The 22521-nt window shown below is 29.5% G+C and overlaps 2 protein-coding genes across 6 annotated transcripts in view; one reads left to right on the top strand and one right to left on the bottom strand.

Moving 5' to 3' along the window:
* The window catches only part of Pns (DENN domain containing pinstripe), a 24845-nt gene extending 2324 nt beyond the window's left edge, over window positions 1-22521 (top strand). The window contains exons 3-20 of one of the 5 annotated variants that reach the window (XM_083052870.1): window positions 10700-10809; window positions 11147-11353; window positions 11627-11821; window positions 12580-13051; window positions 13509-13645; window positions 13726-13913; window positions 13998-14167; window positions 14288-14499; window positions 14618-14824; window positions 15208-15382; window positions 15530-15794; window positions 16332-16439; window positions 16972-17236; window positions 17533-17800; window positions 17984-18296; window positions 18681-18857; window positions 18926-19136; window positions 19239-22521. In XM_083052870.1, the coding sequence (XP_082908996.1) occupies window positions 10796-10809; window positions 11147-11353; window positions 11627-11821; window positions 12580-13051; window positions 13509-13645; window positions 13726-13913; window positions 13998-14167; window positions 14288-14499; window positions 14618-14824; window positions 15208-15382; window positions 15530-15794; window positions 16332-16439; window positions 16972-17236; window positions 17533-17800; window positions 17984-18296; window positions 18681-18857; window positions 18926-19136; window positions 19239-19428 (3774 nt within the window). In that variant the 5' untranslated portion in view covers window positions 10700-10795 and the 3' untranslated portion in view covers window positions 19429-22521. Of the gene's footprint in view, window positions 1-10699; window positions 10810-11132; window positions 11354-11626; window positions 11822-12579; window positions 13052-13508; window positions 13646-13725; window positions 13914-13997; window positions 14168-14287; window positions 14500-14617; window positions 14825-15207; window positions 15383-15529; window positions 15795-15964; window positions 16001-16331; window positions 16440-16971; window positions 17237-17532; window positions 17801-17983; window positions 18297-18680; window positions 18858-18925; window positions 19137-19238 lie in introns of all 5 variants that reach the window. The other 4 variants (XM_083052867.1, XM_083052866.1, XM_083052868.1 and 1 more) reach the window with 4 other exon arrangements.
* LOC145944521 (uncharacterized) lies at window positions 7233-9010 on the bottom strand. The gene is made up of 5 exons (XM_083052886.1): window positions 8645-9010; window positions 8218-8431; window positions 7987-8072; window positions 7716-7867; window positions 7233-7505 (listed from the first exon to the last, which is right to left on the bottom strand). The coding sequence occupies exons 2-5, from the start codon at window positions 8318-8320 to the stop codon at window positions 7418-7420; spliced, it is 429 nt and encodes a 142-aa protein (XP_082909012.1). The 5' UTR covers window positions 8321-8431; window positions 8645-9010; the 3' UTR covers window positions 7233-7417.

Here is a 22521-nt window from a genome sequence, read left to right as displayed (position 1 = left end):
AACATCGTCTTTATAATTTCGCCATCCCAGCGAACAAATATTATTTGCGACTTGCTCTTGGAGGTTTTGAAAATTATTAGATAAATAAGAATAGAAATAAGAATATAATTTTTACTTTTTCATATACATAATTGAATATTGAAATCCGAGGAAATTTTGTTAGCTTTAATACGATGTGTAACAATATGTATAATATAATTTGATTATCTGATTTACATAAGATTTAAGATTAATCTTAGCATTAACAATAAGTTCTTTGCAAGATTAGTAGTCTCCGAGATCAGGAGTGTAAAAATACTCATAAAAAGAGATAATGCGTGTCCCTGAGAATAAGGTCAAAGTTTACATGTATGGGGAACGATATTTCAATTTTATTACATGGGATATTTCCGTAAAGGAATTTCCTACAAGCGAATAATATAACAAAGAATTTTTAAAAAAACTGAAATTCTCTTTCGTGTTTAATGAAATTGTCATTACACCACATTATACATGATTGTTGACGCGAATAAGTAGAATAGAAATTCAAATCTGGAAATTTGTATTCGCGCGAAACGTTAATTTTTTTGTGACTCAAACAAAAAAATAAACCTAATTCTTACAATTTAAATAATAGCTTCTATAGTAATAGAAATCTAAAATGGTTAAATATGTACTGTCGCGTTTTATCACAATGTATGATTGCAGATATTTTCTCTTCCTGTATTTTTTTAATTAGTCTGCCATCTTTAATTAATCTATATGACTGATTTCTTTTTTTAACTAACTACAAACTTGCCGAGTTGCGCATTTTCAAATATTAATATCTAGCGATTCTCGAGCACAGCTCTTCACCCAGTTTTCATAACAGTTACTCATTTTCACTTCAAAAGGAATACAATAACTCAGTTGTCTAAGCGACTCTTTGTTACAAGTATTATTATTCATCGGACGTACGTAAATCGATAAACATTTCTTTGAGTATTTTTTTCTTATTTGTAACAAGTCTATTACTTGCTGCAAGATGTAGTAAATGTAAATTTTCTGATAGTAAGAAAAAAGTACAGATATAATTGTCAAAATATTTAAATGTGTCGTATATTTTTGAACTGTTTTTTTTTCTTGTTATTTTAATTAATTATTAATATAATTCTTAATATAATTCTAGATTTATTTTTATAGCTCTCAATAATAATATTATTCTTTTATTTATACAAGCTTCTATGAATTTCTTCTCTTTCTTTTTAAATTCTTCTAGTTTCTTACAACTTACTTTTTTTTATAGAAATATAATATTAATTGTCGATATTTTTCTCATACTTCATTCCTTTCATTTAGAGCCTCACCCTTCTTTGCATATGTCCAATGATCTGTAGAAGGGTTTCATATAATCCCTTAAATACGTATTGTAGAGAGTTTTTACAAAATATAATTAATATGACAAACTATATATAAAATATATTATATATTATATCGATAAATTTTGATCATTATGAGGTTGTAGAAAGCTACTTCGTTAAATATCACTTTATTCACGAAACGTACAATATAACAATTCGTATAAATTGCGAATAAAATTGCAAGAAAAAAATAACGCTTAAATAATGTAACACTTAAATAAAATAATAACAGTTTTAGATATATTATTATTAAGAAATTTTATATTTGAAAAACTATGATTTTTGAAATATACATATATATTTAACATTTATAGTCCAGGCAACGGGGAGAAAAAAGAAGGTCTACTTGGAATTAAGTCGGGAAGTTTTGAAAATTGGTGAAGCTGTAGATTTTTGTAACTCTAACAACATACTAAATTTGCAACCTCGACATTTTTCCGCCGGCGCCGCTAACTTGTTAAAATGGCGGCAAAAACCTGTTTTTTCAAAATATCTCGGCTCTCATGCATTCTAGCGCAAAAATAGTTATTATGAAAAAGAAAAAGAATAAAATTTGCTACAATTAATTTTTATTCTCTTTCTTTTTCATAATAACTATTTTTGCGCTAGAATGCACGAGAGCCGAGATATTTTGGAAAAACAGGTTTTTGCCGCCATTTTAACAAGCTAGCGGCGCCGGCGAAAAAATGTCGAGGTTGCAAATTTAGTATGTTGTTAGGATCACAAAAATATACAGCTTCACCAATTTTCAAAACTTCCCGACTTAATTCCATTTAAAACTCCCCATTACCTGGACTATTACTACACTTAAGATTTTGCATTTAAAATAATTTCTTTGGTTGAAGATTGATTAGGCATGAAACGAGTTTCTTCTTTCTAATTATTATGAAGCAGAAACGTTTATTGTGCTTGTGCGACTTGGTCCTATATATAATCACGTTTCCGCCTTTTAAACGCATACTTAAGTGTCAGTAGCCCTTTCATGTACAAATGACCCCACATGCGATGACATCATATATGCTCACAAGAAGGGGAGAGGCGACTTATTCGAGCAGGACGATGGGGAAGTTTTAGACAGAAGACGGGAGCAAAATCGAAAACATACAATTTGCTCCGATTTGCTCTAGTCTTGTATTTTTAATAAATTGCCATAAATCAAATTTGCTTTTGAAATTTAGAAGTACTTTTTCGAAATTTTGAAAGAATTGTGAAATATATCAACTAAACATGATATATAAATTAAATTTAATGTAAATCACGTACATATTTGTATGTTTTATAATTTTTATGTTTTTATTAGTTAATACAAAGGGATTTAATTTAAGTCTGTTCTTTTTTAATTAAATAATTAATATAATAAAATAAAATCGTATTTTATCGTGGAAATTTCGCTGAAGCCAGTAATAAAAATTAGATATATTATTTTTTTTCGAATGAGAGAGATTCAAGATTTGTTTTAATAAATATTACTCCGGAAAATAAATCTTTTTTTCTTTCTATATTTTATCTAATTAATAATTTTTAAATTTGATACATTTATTCAATTATGATATCTTATTCTAAGAAAGAAATTTTATATTAAAATTAACTTCGTCAAATAAGAATTACAATGTAGTTATTGATAAGTTATATGTATACAAGGGTCAAATGATAATTTTTTATGACTGCAGATAAGATTCATTCAAGAATGATGCTCTCAAACATAAACCATGAAACTCTATATTACAAATTATATATCTTTTAACTAGTTATTAAAACTTTATTAATATTTCCTAATCTTTTAATTTTCATTTCTCTATTTTTATTAAGTGTCATTTCTAAGTTTCTTCACCGCGTGTGTTACAAAAGTTATTTAAAGAAATTATTTTCAAAAAACTTTAAATTTTGATATTCTCAATAACTTAACAATCAAGTTTAATTGCTAAATAACCGTAAATTATAAATTTTTGTTAAATGTGTAAGTTCTTTTATGTATAGTCTTTTTTTTAATTTTTATATAGTCTATCTTTTATAGTTCTTTTTCATTTTTACTTTACATTGCGTTTATAACTTCACAAAAAAGTGCTTTCTTTCTTTTTAACTGTCGCGTGACATCAATTTAGTTGATATATACATTTATAAGTACGCGTGGGCGAACATTCACGTATACATGGACGGATTCACAGAAAATATTCGTTTGTCCGTCGCCTCATGTGTGCATCATGCTCTCGAATCAATACTTTCCATGGTGCAGAAGCATATCGGTCATTTATTGCTCGTTTTGTCCCTTTCCCCTTTCTTGTTCGGGCATACTTTTCTTTTTCTCTTGTCGCGCCTGGTTTGCTTCTCTTGCATCTTATATAACTACTTTGTATTATATGCATTAAAATTTGCTGCCATTCGTGTATTGTTTATCTTTGAGAAGCAAGTTGTTCACAAACAAGATCAACGAGATTTACGAAAATTTTAATATACTTATTATAAAATAATTATAATTATTATGGAATAAGTAATTCTATATATGAGAAATTTGCCTAACTATATTTCTGTTCAAAAAGGATTGCAAGTTACGAAATTATTTTCGATGACAAAATAACTTTCTAAATGCTTTGATGTGTGTGACTCATAAATAACAGAAAAGTAAAAAAAGTATATAAAAGTTGAATAAATTATCAAGATGTTAAAAGGAAAATTTTGACCTCAACTCTTTTAATACATCTTTTGTTATAACAATAGATTTTTATTTATAGATTATTATTTGCAAAAGGGAAGCTTGTTAAGACAATTAAGACAATTAAGAACAGCGCGTGTCTTTAGACTTCCCGTTTTATTACCGTTAGTAGTCGCACACGTTGTTTTGCACGTAAGAATATAATTACAAGTGTATTCGTAATAAGGAACTATCTTGGCAACGAAGCGTATACGAGAGTAGAAAGTATAGATAGCCACGTGTATCCTGGATTTTTAAGGACAATATATTGGTGTAATATCTAGAACGGAGATATAGTAAAAGAACGTTATAAGCGTACAAATTTTACGAGCGATGTAATCGTAAGATTCGTACGATAATTAAATATCTGTTGAAAGTAAGTTTTGCGTTAAAATTTTTCTCGAGCATATATACATATACATGTGATACGTGAACCCTACAAGTTTATACTACGAAATTATAAACAGATCTAAAACTTACGAGTGTGTTTAACTAAAGGATTGGCTAACAATTTTCTACGCTCACTTAAACATAATGACGAGGGATCTGCATGACTCATTTTCAGAAGGAATATGCAATGATTTTTAAGTAGATCGTAGATAAGTAGACCATTGATAATTTTCGATAACACCTCTTATTGCGGAAGATGCTGAATGATAAAACGCGATTTTTGTTACGTGTGAAAAACAAGTATAAAAAACATTTTTTTTTGTTTTTGCCTACGAATAGTAAATAAAATTAAAAAATCATTTCTTGTAGACTTTAGGAAAGTATAAACTTTTATAAAAGAACATATCACGTGTGTGTGTATAAAATATATTATTTTAATTAAAATAAAAATAAAAATCTCTTAATATAAGTTTAGTATTTATGACATTTTCTACGCATCAATATGAGGTTCTAGAAAATCTTCCGCATTAGCATAATAATAGATAATTAAATATATAATAATACAGACAAATGATTGAAAAACAATGAGTTTTATTAATAATCACAAATAAAATTTTAATCAAAATAAATGTTAGAATTTCCTAGCTATATAAATTTGCTGCGAGTTATTATAGCATTAAAACAAAAACAAAATATTTGCTAGTATAATAAAGTTCAGTATATGATATTATATATACATATAATGCGAAAATATTCGCATGATTGTACCGTGCAGTTTTCTAAAAATACACAAAATAGTGGATACAAAAGACTGAAACTTGCTGAAATATCTGTTATATAGCAATTTATTCAGAGACTTTATGTGTATATAGATATAGATAGGAAATGAAAATATCGGGAAAAGGATATCGGCCAGTTAATGGAAACTGGTGATTTCGGCGATGACCGACTCAATCGTCCTACACTCGATTATCACCGTCGTTACTCTGTGAATGTTATTTGCAAACGGAGATTGACTATTGATATTTACACGCTGGTTGATAACGTCAATTAAGATCTCAGATTAAAATAAAAATTCTATATATATACATTTATTCAGATGTATGTACTATATACATTTCATATAATATACTTCATAAACGTTATTTTATCTCACACTATATCTCATATTTTTTGTACTTGCAAAGTATTTAAAATGTTTATTACAAATTACATAAACTACAATTTTTGTTGGATATTTTTCATTTTCTGCAAATAATTTGTTGATATATAAAGAACATAATAAAATGTTGTTTTTTTTATTATAGATATATTTTAATATTCATAAAATTCAAATATTTATTAATATACAAAAATGCTGATAAAATAATAATGTTTTATGAATCATTACTCTTTTAATGAGGTTTAGAAATGAAATATAATAAATTCAATCAGGAAACTTTGTACAAAAAAGACGTAACATAACTCTATTTGTTTAAAGCAAGATTCAATTGCTGTAGCATACGACAAGAATTATTCTGTAGAATGGCTTTTCAAATGCACATAAATTAATCCGGAATATGAACTTCAAATATGTGTTATCCAGCTTTAATCCGAAGAAAAAGTTAGACGTTGGTTTATAAAGCTTTACAATAGACTTTCGCATACGAAGTAATGCTTCGAATTCAATTTTCCCTAGTTCTGATTATCATCTATCTTGATAGTTGAAATAAAATTTTAAACCTTACATATCTCTTTCTCTTAAGTATAAATCTTAAATAGTATAGTTATTTTTCCCAAAAGAAATATATTAATAATATATAAATATACAATTATAGTATTACAATACATATAAGCCGTTTTATATGAGTAATTTAATATTAAAATATGCATTTATGTTATGCATGTTATATATATTTTTTTTTTATAAATTATAATTGCGTATTATATATTTAAATATATTTAGATTTTTTATATAATCTATATTGTTTTTTTTCTCTGAATTTTATAATATAAAATTGATTCATAAAGAATTCTCTACACTTTTCGAGAATAAAATTTGTTATTGTAGTCGATAGGATGTCGATAGGAGAGAGATGTATATTATATTAAAACTCTTAACTCTTTATTACCTTTAACTCATAGAAACTCTTTATTATTATTACTCTTCTAAATTCTCAGAGAGAGAGAGACGCGTTCAATCCAGCGGTCGTCGTTTATATACAATCAGTTAAAACGCTTATTCTTTTAAATGAAGCCTTGTTATATATATCACGGCATGGCACGTTTCGTCAAAAGTATACAATAAAGATCGAGGCAACGGACAGATAAGCATACACGAAAACACGACAATGACCCGACACGAGAATAATAACACAATACATGTAAAGGTGACTTATTTCACGGACATCCCGCTACATCGGATATCGACCACACTAATATCTTTACTATGAAAAAAACGAGGGCTCAAATCTGGGATCTGGAATTTATTTAATTAAAAATCGAATTAAACGGCAATATCTCCGAAACGGTTAATCCTACGTAGTTAGAGCATGGGATGTAAAAAATATTATTCGCGTATAAAGGTATTATAGTATATTTTTGACAACATATTACTATCTTAATATTTTTAATATATTATTATTTCAAAATTTAATTAGCAAATTGACGCTTTATTAATATTTCTTGACAAAAATCAGCTGATAAATGACAAAAATATTAATCAAGTTTAAAGAATTATAACATATTATTTAAAATATATTATTATTTTAATTTTTATAACATGTATTCTTATTTTAAAATTTAATTAGCAAATTGACACTTTAATCAGCTGATTTCTGTCAAAAATATTAATAAAGCGTTAATTTGAATTGAAGATTTCATTTCGGTTCTTGATATATTGTTCGTAATGCTGAGTTCTCGCAATTTTATTATGGATTGATCTATTTCATTTTTAATTTTTTTAAAATTTTCTACGACGCTACTGCTGAACTTTTCTTTTCCTGTTAAAAATTTTTTGTTTCCCTGTTACGGAGTCATTTGCACATTTCTCTTCTAAATTATTTGGCCTAGTTAATTGCATAATCAAATCAATTCTTGTAATAAAAAATAACATGGCATGTATCAATAAACGAATATTAACTATTAACTCTTAATGATTCAAACAATCAATATAAATATACATATATTAGAATGAATATACATATGTATAGAATACGCCCTTAAAATCTCTGACATAGGTTTAGAAACATCCGATATATATATATGGACAATTTTACCTTATTTGTAGTTCATCGTCTCTCGATTGATGCGTGAATCGGATATTCTTAACCGGTTCCGATTTATTATCGGGTAATTTCAATCTAATTGAATTAGATTTTTCATTCGGCGCTATGTCCCTCTTGGTTGTCTCCAATTGATCTAATTTGTTCTACAAATAATAATTATGTATATAATGAAAATCTTATCTCTAGACCAATTTCTTGTAATTAATATATCTTCTGAATAAAGTCAAGAAGAAATTTGATAGTATAGAATATTTTTAATTACCTGCAAATAATGTACAGTTTTTTGCAGCTCAGTCCGTTTCAAATTTAACGTTATGACTTGCGTTTGTAACAAAATTATTTGCTGAGCTAAAAATTAATTCAGTCTATAATTTTATATTGTTTAACAGGCAATTATAATAATTAAGATTATTTTGATTATATCTAATAATATCATCAATTCTGATAATTAGTACTAATATTTTTTCCTCAAGACTTTATGTAGCTTCCTTACCAAGTGCTTGCTGCTCTTGCACTTTTAAATTATTAACTCTTTTGAGTTCCGCTTCTAGCATTGTGATTTTTTTATTCTGCTCTTCTATCATAAACGTCATCATCTGTTGACCTGATATTTTGAATATTTGGCACGTCAATTTGCGCTGTTGCACCAGTTTCGGTGTCGGACATGTGATTTGTTATCACATTGTGATCAGTGTAGTGTAGAGAACCTGATAGAAGGAAAATCAATTATTGCAGAATTATGTAAAGTAAAAAGTACACGCTTGTTCTTAGACTGGTCTGTCGACTGACATGCCGAATTTCTCTTATGCGATAATGGATACTTCTATTATGCGGAAATATTCGATTATTTTTGTTTTGTAACATCATAACTTAGATTCTTAGATGATCGCAACAAGTGGATTACGCACGGTATATTCTACCTTACATACCTTATTTACAGAGATCCCAAGTTTTGTTCGTATATCATCTCTGTTATTTGCCACTTTGCTGTATAATGACAGAGGTTTTATAGCGCTGTTCAATTCTTTCGAAATTTTTTCCCATATTTCACTTTTTTTCGACACAATTCTTTTATCTTTACAAATTATGTCATTTTTATATTTAATAATTGTATTTACAAATTTATCTTTCGATACAATGCGTCTACAATTAGTTTGACTCATAATGCGGTCACTCTTTTCTAAAAAACTAATAGTTCACAAAAGAAAAAGCGATTGTCGATTAGAATTATCGCACATACAGCCACTATCGCTAGCTCAGAATCGAGTGCCGGAGGTCCTCCGAGGGAGGCTATATATATAGTATAGTTATTCCAGAAGATTCTCGTCTCCTCTCGAAAGATGACGAGTTTCCGGATCTTTGTTTTTTTTAAGAGCCGTTAGAATTAGAATATTATTGTCAGAATTAAATAAATATTTATTTCTCCCTCGGGTGACACTGCTGCGCTGTACCGTTCGATTATCGATACTCTTATTGGTGAGCGCGACTAACAAAGCGTGTTCCGATTAGCTAAGCTAGAGCAAGACTTTAATCGTGTTTAGCGTGGCAATGGTTCGATCTCAAACAAATATTTAAACACTTAATTACCAATTTAATCCCATTTGAACTGTTCATTTTTGTGGTAAATATGGAAAATCAAAATATATTTTAACGAATAGATTATTTAATTATATAACACTTGTATTAATTTACATAAACAATCTTATATATAAAAGAATACTGTTTATAATAAAATTTTATTTTTTGTATGAAATTATAAAATATTATAAACTATGAAATTTATAATTAATTGAAATTTAATTTGCAATAGAAATTAATAAAACAACTTTTGTAAAACAAAAATTTATTATTTAATAAATGTGTAACTCGCAAATATTCTTAGTATTTTTAAGTTCAACTTATAACCAATATGTTATACTTTAAATGTATGGTATGTACTTAAATAAATTTAAAAAAAACTATAACACGATAAAGAAACGATAAAGATATGATTTGAGATATGATTGTGAAATTTTTTAAAATAGAATTACTAAAGCTCTTTACTCATTTCGTGCTTCTCTTTTTATTTCTTCGAAAACAGATGACGAGGTCCATAATACTTATAAATCAGCTGATTAAAGTGTCAATTTGCTAATTAAATTTATTTAAAATAATAATGTTTTAAATAATATATAATTATTTAAATTCGATTAATATTTTTTGACATTTATCAGCTGATTTCTATCACAAAATATTCGTGTTTAATTAACTATAATATATATTATATTTAAATCATTATTATTTAAATTTTTAAAACGTATTATTATTTTATATAGAATTTAAATAAACGTTATATTATTTTTTTTTTAAATATCAATCTTTTTAATATAAAATCGAGATTCTAGTTAACAAAAATTGTCAAAAACGTCTCACTATTTGTTCTTCATTTTTCGTTTCTTCGCATCTTGCTAGAGCAGATTCATCGTTCGCCGTCTTGGGTGGCTCTTTGATCACAAACGATTAACCTTATACAAAAGTACTCTTGTATTTCGAAGTAGTTGGATTGGCGCCAAGGCCTCTACGACCGTGTCTTATTTAAGTCTGGTCCGAGAGGATCGCACGGCGTATTTGATAACAGTTTGCTGATTCTGTTGTAAGATAGTTCTCGCGAGAGAGAATTTCCAAGCGGAATTTCGTTTCACGTTTCACGAAAGATTGAGCTCTATGTTAAATTTTCTTTTCTCCCGTCACAAATCTTTTCGCTACATGTTTACGAAGAAAACTGCGTACCAGAGAAGTTTAGCTATAATTTTTATGACGGATTTTTATGGAGAACGAGCGTAGTTCTTCAATCTCTTCGCGCTTAAATGAGACCAAGGAAAACGATGGAAAAATATCGTTATTTGCTACATAGAGTCGTGTTTTTGGTAAGCTGCTACAAATAATACTTAATATTCAGGAACGGGGCAATATCAATAGATCTATCGTTTTCGCAGGTGATTCATTGCAGTGCACGCCTCTGGATCGAGCATACAAGAGCAAAGTATTGGGACACTATCCAGACTCGGTACCATGGAATTCCTTCGACCAACATGCTGTTTGCATGGTATATATCTATTCTGATAACTAACTGTTAATTGTAATTCCATTTCGAATTTTATATTATAATTCGCTCTCTACTATCAAAAAATGCGAGGAACTTAATAGCAGAATATTAGATATTTTTATTTATATTATCTAAATATTTATTTATTCGATTGCTAATAAAGTTAATTATTTTTTTAAAATACATAAATTTTATTCACGTGGAGAGATATTGTAGATTCGAAGTGGTTTTAGCGATATTCTCTAATGCCGTTAATTATAATCAGAGAACATTTGCGTCGCGCAGTCACAAGGGGAGTAACTTATCGATTACATTGATAATAGCTTTGTCTGCCAAGCGGTTTGCGCTTTCGTACGCAAAAGCATTCGGTGGAGCCGACCTTCCACTCCTTCGTCCTGACGAAAGAAGACGGTCATAGAACGTACGGGTTCAGCCTCGTTTTCTACGAGGAGTGCCGCAATCGCAAAATATGCGCCGCAATGCAAACGTTACAGGCGATGCACATCACGGAGCTCAGCAGCGGTCAGAACGGCACGCCTCCCACGTACGTTTATTTTCCATATATAAGTGTATTTGTAATTTCTTCTATATAAAAATCAATGTTTTCTTAGCGCTAGAGTTCTCGATATATCGAAAACATTTTTATTTTCTTTTCCTAGATGAACATTTTTTAATTTATTTCGTTAATTAAATTCTAAATATAATTTTTATTGAGAGAAATAAAGATCAGTATTAATTATCTATTAATTTTCTCTCAATTACTCTTTGGATTAGTCTCGGTATTGAAATTTCTAAAGCATGGTTCGATTTTTTTCAGCGCGAGAAGGGGCCAGGATGGACATAACACGAGATCGTTACCACGTCACTTTAAATTGTCAGCCCATTCACCTGGTGCTGCATTAGGATACTATGATTCTATCAAAGACAAGTTGCTAGTGACCAAATCAATATCCTTACTATGCCAACAGCCTTACCTCTACGCAGCAAAGATGTTCCTCACTAATCTTTATAAGTAAGAAATCTTACGAATCTCTATAAATTTCTAAAACGAACACTAACACGGCCTTTTTGCTTTATGGCATTTATGCCACGTATTATAAAATTATTGATGTACAGTGTCAAATATTTATAACGAAACATATTTCAAATAATATTTTAAAAAATAATACGAAATCTTATAATATAAAAGATAGACAATATTAATTATATATTTATAAAATAGACAATGTTAAAGTAATAATTTTATATGTCAAGTTATCTTAATTTTGTTAACTGATGAACATAAGAATTGGATTTTTAAAGAGCATTTATTTTTAAAAAATTATGGATTTTTTGTGTAATTTATTTTTTTCGATATTATCAATTTTTGAATGTCTTTTTCGGATATTGTTTTCATATCTCCAGTAATGGAAATATGATGAAATTGTACAAATATTTTGTGCTGCATATCTATTATTGTGCTATGACTATATTAAAATTCACATAGCGCGTAACGCTTTATATGGACCGCATTACTGTCGTTCTAAATGCTTATGCGATTTCTTCGAAATACTTTGAGACTAACTTGCAGACTAACGAGAATATCTTGAGTTAGTCTTCTTATTCTGCTGTGTAGGTACGTTTTAGAATTTCTTAGAAGCGATAAAATCTACTGTGTTGTCGTTGAAGAATCAACGAACAAAATATATATGCAATAATGTAATATATATTATATTATATATAACGATAATATATAATATTAAGGATTGTGATAATCAACAAAATTTTCAGATGTGTTCCTAGACATCCTGGACCTGGTCTTAGCTTAGAATCTTACGTCTACAACCTTCTGTACAACGTACCAGTACCATTGCCCAGCAAATCGTTGAAGTTTTATGTACCTAACGATGAACCAGCGAAATTACCATTGGAACTGGTCATCCATCAACCATCTTCGTTGCTGGAGCTACCGATGTTGGACTATCCTATCAAGGAGGTATTCACGTGGCTAGGCGCAGACTGTCTGATCCAGTTATTCACGTGCGTGCTGTTGGAGAATCAGGTTCTCTTGAGGAGTGCTGATTTTCACAAGCTGATGGTGGTATCCGAATGCATAACGGCGCTCTTATTTCCGTTCTCCTGGCAACACGTCTACGTGCCAATATTACCCGCCAGTCTGCATCACTTCTTGGATGCACCGGTGCCCTTCATAATGGGTCTGCATGCGCAAAGCGAGGGCGGCGTATTGAAGATTGCTAGCGAAGTATGTTTTCCTAGAATTATATTTTGCATTTTGTTTTCGTTTGTTGTATTCGAGAGAAAATAATTGTATCTACGTAAATAATAATGCAATATTACATTCTTTTATGCATCATGCAGTCTGCAATAATTGATATTTTAATAATTATATAGTTTACAATTTTTATTTCGACATCTTTTTTCACTGATGTAATAATAAAGATTTAAATGTCAAAAGTAGATTCATAATTATTCATTGATATCATGTATGTAAAATTGAAAAGCATTAGGTTTATACATTTTTCTTATTTCTCATATTCAATTAAGATATATCTTGAATAACAACAAAAAGGATATTTAACTCTTTTTCATTATTAATTTGTATTCTATTAATACTGAATTATATATATTCTGTTGATAATGAAAAATTAAGACAATGTTTACTGTTAACAAAATGTAATGCTAATCGTGTTTGTTCACAGGCGAATCTTTGTTATGTAGATATAGATAAGCAAAATAGTCAATTTCCGGAAGAGTTACCTGTATTTCCTCATAAAGTGCAGTTCATTGCTGAGATTAGAGCGCTTCTGAACAAGTACAAAGTACCACATTCAGAAAAGTGAGTTAATTTCTGTCTTTAATTAATATAAAAATCAAAATATAGTACTCTATATCTAAACCGAGCAAAAACTTTACTAGGACTGATAACATGGTCATAAATTATTTCAACGGTGACATCATGACAAGTAGTTTGACGCTTCCTGGTTCTGGTTTTCATCTTCCTCGCAGAAAACATTCTCTGCACGACGTGCTAGATTGGGATCGGCCGGAACCGGAACCGCAATCGGATAATCTGCAAAGAATAGTAGATATTGTTAAGAGATCAGGTAACGCGCAAAATATTTTAATGTTTAGAGATATATTATAGTAAAAATTATTTTTATAAATTCTTGATTTTTCTGGCATTACAGTAAATGTAGATGATATTGATCCTATAGAGGATACCACGGAAAAGATACTCACGCCGCAGGAGGAATATCGAGAGACTCTCGTTTTCAATAATGCTGTTAGAGAGACTTTTTTGAATCGTTTTGTAAAAATGTTTTCCAGTTATGAACATTTTGTTATCCAACCAAGTCAGGTACGAAAAAATATAACGTTTTTAAAAAATAAAAATTTAAGATATGTATATATATATACCATTTATTCTAAAAGTTAAAAAAAATAACTTCTAATATATATAAATTATTTTATGTTGAAGGACAAAGATGAATGGATAAATAATAGGGATAGTATGCACGTTTTCGACAAAGCCACATTTTTATCTGACCAGCCTACGCAACATCTGCCGTTTTTGTCGAGATTCCTGGAAACGCAGATGTTTGCCTCTCTCGTTGACAACAAAGTGATGTCCACGTGGAGCGAACTTGATTGTAATATTAAAGTTTTTGACCAAAGAATCTCCGCTCTTAAGTAAGTCTTAATGATATATAATGTTTTCTATTTGAGATTTTTATTTATTATATGAATAATGGAACATCATAGATATAGAAAACTCTCTAATTTCTATTTAATCTTTTCTGTATTTCAGAAAGAAAGTCGGAGAAAGCATCATACGATCAATGCGATACGAGCCTTGTACAAATATCGCAGATACCCAACAAATACTCGAACAGAGATTAACTAATATAGACTTTGAGACGAATCCACCCACGGAGATTCTTCCCCATAGAGCTGCGTATTTTCGTAGTTTTCCTTTGCTAGATAACGTCGTATTAAATAAAGAGCCAGCTCAAAGGTTTGTTATGAACTATTCGCGCAATATATTTTATAATTGAGTATAATATAATCTCTTCCATTTTTAAATTTATTAATGTTTGCTATCCCTATTTTATGCTCTCCGTGTAGTATACTTCGGTAAGAAACAACTTTTACTACAAATAAAATAGAATGATGAAGCTTTTCTTAAAATGCATTAAGACTCTAATTTACAATTAATTTATCTAATTCACATCCGAGTTTATTTCGAGAGAAAATCTTATGAATTATATACTCGATTTATTTTTACTTTAAATCTTTTAGAAATGTACTTTAGCATGTATTTATAAACTGTGATGTGGTCGCGCGCGGATTAATAATGATAAATCTAGATTTTTCTCAATCAATCTTTTTCGCCTACAGTAGCAGAAGAGGGCAGACACAATGGAAATACAAGATGAAATCCATAGAAACTAATGGAAAGCCTGTAACGCCCCAAGAATCTCAGTCGCCTCGACCTCAAACTAAACTCTCGGCGGACATGAGCCCCGCTTTAATAGCGCAAGCTAATTGGACGTTCGTAGAAAAGTTGCTCAAGGTACTTGTTCTTACAGACATTAGTTAACATAACTATTGAATGTCTTTTATCTCAATTATTTTTCTTAGTTAAATATAGTAATCATATTGTACATATATTAATTATTAAAATTGCAAAATCGCTATAAGAACATTGTTTTTCGATAAGGATTGTAAATCCAAGACAAAGAGGATGTTGGTGGAGAAAATGGGATCGGAAGCCGTCGCGCTTGGTCACGGAGGCGAATCTCTGTCCGATGTCGAGGAGAATACTCTAGTCGCTAGTCTCTGTGATCTATTGGAACGAGTGTGGAGCCACGGGCTGCAAAACAAGCAGGGCAAAAGCGCTCTTTGGTCGCATTTAACCATGTACCAAGAATCGGACGAGTGTAACGATACGACCAAGTCTATAGACGCCAACTTTCTTTCCCCTGGTAAGATATGCATGTGTCTCGTTCGTCGCGCAAAAAAGAACATTACGATTTTTAAATATTTATACATATTTCTCTTGTGTAATATAAATATATAAATACGTATATACAACACACAGAGAATAGTAATTCATCGATCGCAAATTAAATATAACTATTTTGCGGAAATGCAGCGCTAGCATGGTCCGTGCTCCGGAAGCGACTCGATTGTACGTGTCTTCGTTTTATAATATAAAATATTATAAGATAAAGTGTTATGAAAAAGTAGAGATTAGTTCTTCGTACGTAGATATCCTGCACTATTAGTTTTGTAAGTGATCCACCAAAAAATAGTTCATATTCGTATTTACGCTGCGCCGCACGTGTTACTTTGAGTACAGAGATATTTTAGCGCATAAGATATAAAATTAAGTTAGCAATATCGTAAACGTGTGCGCGAGATTTTATTATTTTTTTATTCTTATTAAGTTTATTATTTTTTTTATCGTTAAGTTTAATTTTTCTTTCTTTCTTTTATTTCTTTTTATGTTTTGTAATTAGCGAAGAAATCGTCGAATAAGTTTTTCGGAATACCGGACCGTTTGGTTTCATCTTTGAGAGGCAAAAGTATTAGTGAAATTGCTTCTTACATCAAGGAAAATTGGAATGGTAAGCCTCGAGATCGGCTTGCCTTAAAAAAAGAAATACTCGCGGACTAACTTAGCATTAGCAGTGATTTTTTTTCTTTGCATCTTTGCATCTTCTTGAATTGTATTGTGAAGCTCGTAAATGTGCTCGATTAATAAATACTTCAATAATTATTTTATAGTGATATTTTTTATTTGATATTGTAATATTCCTGTTTAAAGGAATCTATTTGTGATATCATTTTATGAAACAAATGCATGTTAAATTATTATAACATTTATATATGTATGTGAGATACTTTTTATAAATTATATATATGAAGATTGTTGTGTGTGTGTGTGTGTGTACGTATGTATTTTTGACAGTTTGTAAAGCATGATATCGGATTTGCATGTGCATATTATTATACCTGCAAAAGTATGTATTGAATACAATCAAACGAATAACTGTTTGGCCAAAAAGAATATTGTTCTTGTTCTTGTTTTGTTCTGTTCCTTTGCTTGACTTGAAGGAGAAATGTCTGTTAGCTAAAATATTTTATATATTGCGATAGATTTGTCCAATTTGCAATTGGAAACGGACGTTTCGCCCACGAGAGGCACGGACAAGCATAAATCTCCTGGTGAAAGAAAAACCGTCGGTCCGGAACACTTGAGGCCTCTTCCGGACTCCCTAATCTTCGACATTCGTAACGTACAAGCGATGACCGATATTAAAACACACATTGGATATGCGAGAGCGTGGGTGCGATTGGCACTTGAGAAAAAATTGCTGTCACGTCATTTGAAAACGTTGTTGTCGGATAGTGCTTTATTGAGGTATGAAATGATTATAATATGATTAGTGAACATTCACGCGTGAGATAGACTAACGATATAATACCCGATTATTAAATAAAGCTAAATAATAATCACGTACAATAATAATGTACATATATATTTTCTGTGATTATGAAAGTGATACAAGAGAGTATAAAAAAAGAAAAAATATAAGATTTCAATTATTTTAAAACAATTTTTTTTAGATTACTTTCATAATCACGGTGCGAAATTAATAATAAATTTGATTCTTTGAGTATTAAAATAATTATATTTGCTTATCTTTCGATGTTTAGGAGTCAGTATAAACGATCAGCATTTTTACGCTGTGAGGAAGAGAAAGAGCAATTCTTGTATCATCTTTTGACTCTCAATGCCGTCGATTATTTCTGCTTTACGAACAATTATCCGACAACCAAGTTACCGTATCGAGTCGTGATATTCCCCAGCCGAAAGGCAAGCGCCGCTACTACTTCGGCTAATAGCTGGATCGCTATTTCCGGTACGCTTTGTGAAACCAATCCTGTACCCATACCAAAGGGAGCATTAGAATTTGTATTTCATGTAAGTATATTTTACATCACTACCCCTTAAAATGCTGTATATTAAGTAGAATTATTAACTTTAAAACTTTATTATCTTTAAAAAATTCAATTAAATTAATTCTATTTAAATTCATTAACTAGTTTTTTAGAATAAATAAATTTTATCATAATTATCTTTATATATATTTCTCTTCCTTCTTAGCATAAAAATTTAGGCGTGTTGTCGACGTTAAGAATTGGACACGACAATACTGGATTATCGCCAAAGTGGATGGTGGAACATGTTGTAGTGAGAAACGAAGTAACCGGACACACGTTTAAATTTCCCTGCGGTCGTTGGCTTGGCAGAGGAATAGACGATGGATCCACCGAACGTTTATTAGTGGGTGCTTTAGTTCCACGAAGCATTGACAGCGAAGAATTGGTGGAATCGTGCTCCACGCCTCCGAGATGTAGATCTCCGAGTATACCCAGACGGCCCATTCTATCGCAAGTCGAACTGCAACACATGCTCGGTAAATTAATAATTCAATTTGACTCTGTCTCTATATATTGTATTCGTCTATGTACATTTATTCGTTGTTCATTAGTTAAAGTAGTTATTAATTCAAATTCAAATATCCTGATGTGCATTAAATTGCAATATGTATCATAAATTTTATTTTTAAATATATGTTAATATTTAACGTTAAAAAAAACTATATGTAAAATAGTATTTAAAGTTATTTAAAAAAATTAAGTCTTATTAAATTATAATAATGTTGAAAAAAATGACAAAAAGTTTATATATAGTATTGATAAGACGAAAGATGATAAACATTTTTTAATTATAATTAATTAAAAAATTCAAATTATATAAAAAAATTAAGTGAAATATAATTTTGAATAACATTACATAGGCGAGGCTGTAAATGCCATAGTCAAATATCACTACAGAAGAGAGTGTCAAGACGGTTCTTTGACGGCACTTTTGTGCGGAGAGGGTGGTCTCGTGCCCTCTTTAGAACAAATATTTTTATTCGGTTTTAAAAATCAGAGAATATTCGGAAGAAATTTCTATGTGTGGGACTACCTCTGTAAGTATAGTCTATCATATATTGGGGAAAAAAATATTGGAACATGTATATAATTGAACTTATTGCAGTGCGCGTGAAAGAGAATTTCGAGATTTCTTTGCTGGAGGAAATGGACGAATATTCTCAAAGACTCAATCGAGATAGACGAGTATATTCGCAAAGCAGCCAAAGATTTACAATTTTAAGATGTTACTGTCACCTCATCGATCAAATTAATATGTTTAGTCAGACTTTAGGGAAAGATGGAAAATTCCAATTATTTATCTGTTTAGCAGCGAGGTAAATTTACGAAATATCTTCGACGAAATATATATATTTATAAATTATCTACTTTGAGATTCGTCTTTCTTATTTAGATTTAATCATCAATGTAATTTTCAGAGAGCAGCTTCTACATCCAATGTTGCGTCCGATGAGCGACGCGCGTTCCACAGCAGATATGTACGAGGAAAATTCTTTTTTAAGAAATCCTACGTTATTGACTTTCCTCATTCATATTCTCGAGCCGTTGAGCGAGTTCCATATTGTCCTCGAGAAGAGCCTGACTCACGGAATCTCTAGTATATGTTAGTATTTGCCAAACGGTATCAATTGCAGATATTCCGTGTTCCTTCAGTAAGTGTTGCGAATTATGAAATATTTATAATCGTAAGAATGTCATGTCAAGCTTTCCAATGTTATATATTAAGAATGTATTTGTTACCGTAGAGTTTTTAATTATTGACGAAATTAGAGTGATTAAAAGAGCTCTTCGTAAACAGGAACACAGGAACATACCTTTAATTGATAGAAAAGCCAATTAATTCTAAAACAGTGACACGTGAGGAACTCAATTGTTACATATGACGATAAAAGATTCGACAAATTTTATCATTAAGGAAAATTGAAAAAGATTTAATATTAAAACTAAAGACTGTTATGGGGAAGTAGCTATATGATATGCATCTATGAATGACAAATTAATGATGAGAGATTAATGCGAGATTTATTAGATATTAAATAACAAGAACACATAGATCTCGTCCTATTTCAGAAACTTACGATAATATCTTGTCTCGGTGATAAAAAAAATTAATAATATATAATTAAAATATATTTGGCCCTATCTTGCCATAACTATTAATGCGATAAAGATGGAGTTTGTTAAAATATTTAAACTAGTGACGAATCATATACCAAAGATGTGATCCCATTTATCCAGTACCATTATATTAACTTTTGTTATTAGATATTAAGTTTCTTATTATACATTGTCATTATTTTGCATGCAGAATCTTTTGAAATCATTTTTATATTTATACATGCAGATTAATGACAATTTTTTATTGCGAGAACAAATTGTTTAACATCTTATGAAAATTATCACAAGTTATTTACGTACATATGATCTGATGAGTCTTGAACAATGATTGCTAGATAGGAAATATTTTTTTTAATGGCTGTGCTTCTCGATATTTGCATGCTATAAGATTGAATATAACTTATGTTAATCGTGAGTACTAACATGACAATTTTATGTTATATATGTATAGGAAAAGAAAAGAGATTATCACATCTTCTACTATCGCGATTTGCTCTTTAATTTTTGCGAATACTTTCTTAATTGGTTTCACATTCGACGCCGTGGAATAAATCAATTTCTACTATAGTAAGATTTATATTCTTCGGTTCTCACAGATTTGTTTTTTTTATTCTGAGAGATTATGATCCTATACAAATTAAATAACTCAATTTCAATCTGCGAGATGGTATATGGACTGGGATCGAAACTATCGATTGTCAGATGACTGCTTTAATTAATCTATCACTCTTATATGTAATTATTGCTGCAAACTTTAATGAATAAGTATACACATTTTAAGTTACAATCATACAAAACGTATATACAAAAATTATAATTTTATTAAAAGAATTATTTTTAATTCTTTGGTATTTTTTATATTTCGCAAATTTATACTTGATTATACTAATCATTTAAACTTATTATCTACATCGTAATTACAATACGAAAAAAAAGCAAGAGAATTGTAGTGTCATTGAATTTCATCGCAAATGGACCAAATGACGTAATCATGTTTTACTTGCTGCACCTAAAAATATCGATAAGTTGATAAAAAAGTTTGTTTATCTTTTTGCTACATAACTCTTAACATGCATAATATTCATAAAACAATAAATGAACTTTTTGATCAATCAAACATTGATTGGTGATCAGAAGCTATTGTTACAAATTTGATATCTGGTCTTTGTAACATGAGATAATATTGTAAAGAATAATTCCTAAAGTACAATCCTACAAATATTTCTCATTGATTTAGAACTTCATTAGGCATTTAAGAATCAAGAATTATTCGATATTTTTTTGCAAACTAATATACTTGTCTTGATTTAAAATTTTACTTTGTTGCAAACATTTCCATTATGACTTAAATATGAGATTATGATTGACTTTTGCATTTACCTATATATATACAAAATTCCAATGTATAAATATATATAGCTCCTTTTTTTAAGTCCTTGACGATTTAACATCCTATGAATATTATCCACAATGTAAGAAATTGACAATTTCAAAAAAAATTGCATTATGATTCCAGCGCATCTTAATTAATTTTTTTATTCCATATTATTTCTAATTATTATAATTTATTTATTTTAACACGTTTTAGATCGCCTTGCATATTTAAAATATGTTAGAGTCATTTATATATCTAGTCATTTCATAAATAATCATATGTGTCTTTAAAATAATTCTGGATAATAAAAGATACATAAATTTCTACTTTAGGACTTCGTTAGCCATAATCTACCAAAGTGTCCTTGCATTTTACTCTTTCACAGTCTAGCCCAAAGATTTGCAACTATCCAAAAAGTGATTTATTTTTTGAATTAGAATATGTCAAGGAGCTATAAGAATCTAATATCAAAACTAAGTTTAAAAAATATATTTTTTAGGATATAAAAGAGTATATTCCTTTTTTTTCTTTTTCATTATTATTATAGATGTAATTATATATTTGATGTTATGTCGTCAAGGACTAACGCGTGCATTTTATAATTAACGATGCATTTAAATTATAATTTGCACTATATTTAAAAGGGGAAATTTTTATTTTAATAATATATCTTTTTTTCTATCAAAAATTAGATCATTATTCTCAATCGATTAGATCATTATTACATCATTATAGCAGCCAGTCATCGACGTATTGCCTAAGAGAAACCGTCTCGAATCTAACAATGGAATACTCATAATCGTTTCTTGGTGAATAAGAGTTTCTTATTTATATATATGTATGCATAAATATATTCATACATGTGCAAACATCTATAAATAAGAAATTCTTACTCATCGAGAGACGGCTATGAATGCCGGCTCTTAGATCTCCTTTAGCAAATAAATGAAACCTTTCTTCGTCTCGTAGACGTTACGATATTTTAAGTCTTTTAGATCGGTATATATGTTATCTTTGTGTAAAAGAATAATTTCTCCCTCGAGTTAGAGCAATGTGCAAGCATTATTTGGAAAGAACTCTCTTGTGTTTTATATCCGATATTATGTGATCATTTTAGACTATAACTAATAAGTAATTAGCATATTATTTGCATAAGTGTGTACATCATATCTCCTTCGTATCCAGGTTTATTTATCGTCTCGTTGATA

Source organism: Prenolepis imparis, unplaced genomic scaffold, assembly GCF_030444845.1.
Source record: "Prenolepis imparis isolate NDT839.2.m4 unplaced genomic scaffold, iyPreImpa1.0 SCAF_13, whole genome shotgun sequence".
In the NCBI taxonomy this organism is placed as follows: domain Eukaryota; kingdom Metazoa; phylum Arthropoda; class Insecta; order Hymenoptera; family Formicidae; genus Prenolepis; species Prenolepis imparis.
This window is presented reverse-complemented; position numbering and strand designations above follow the sequence as displayed.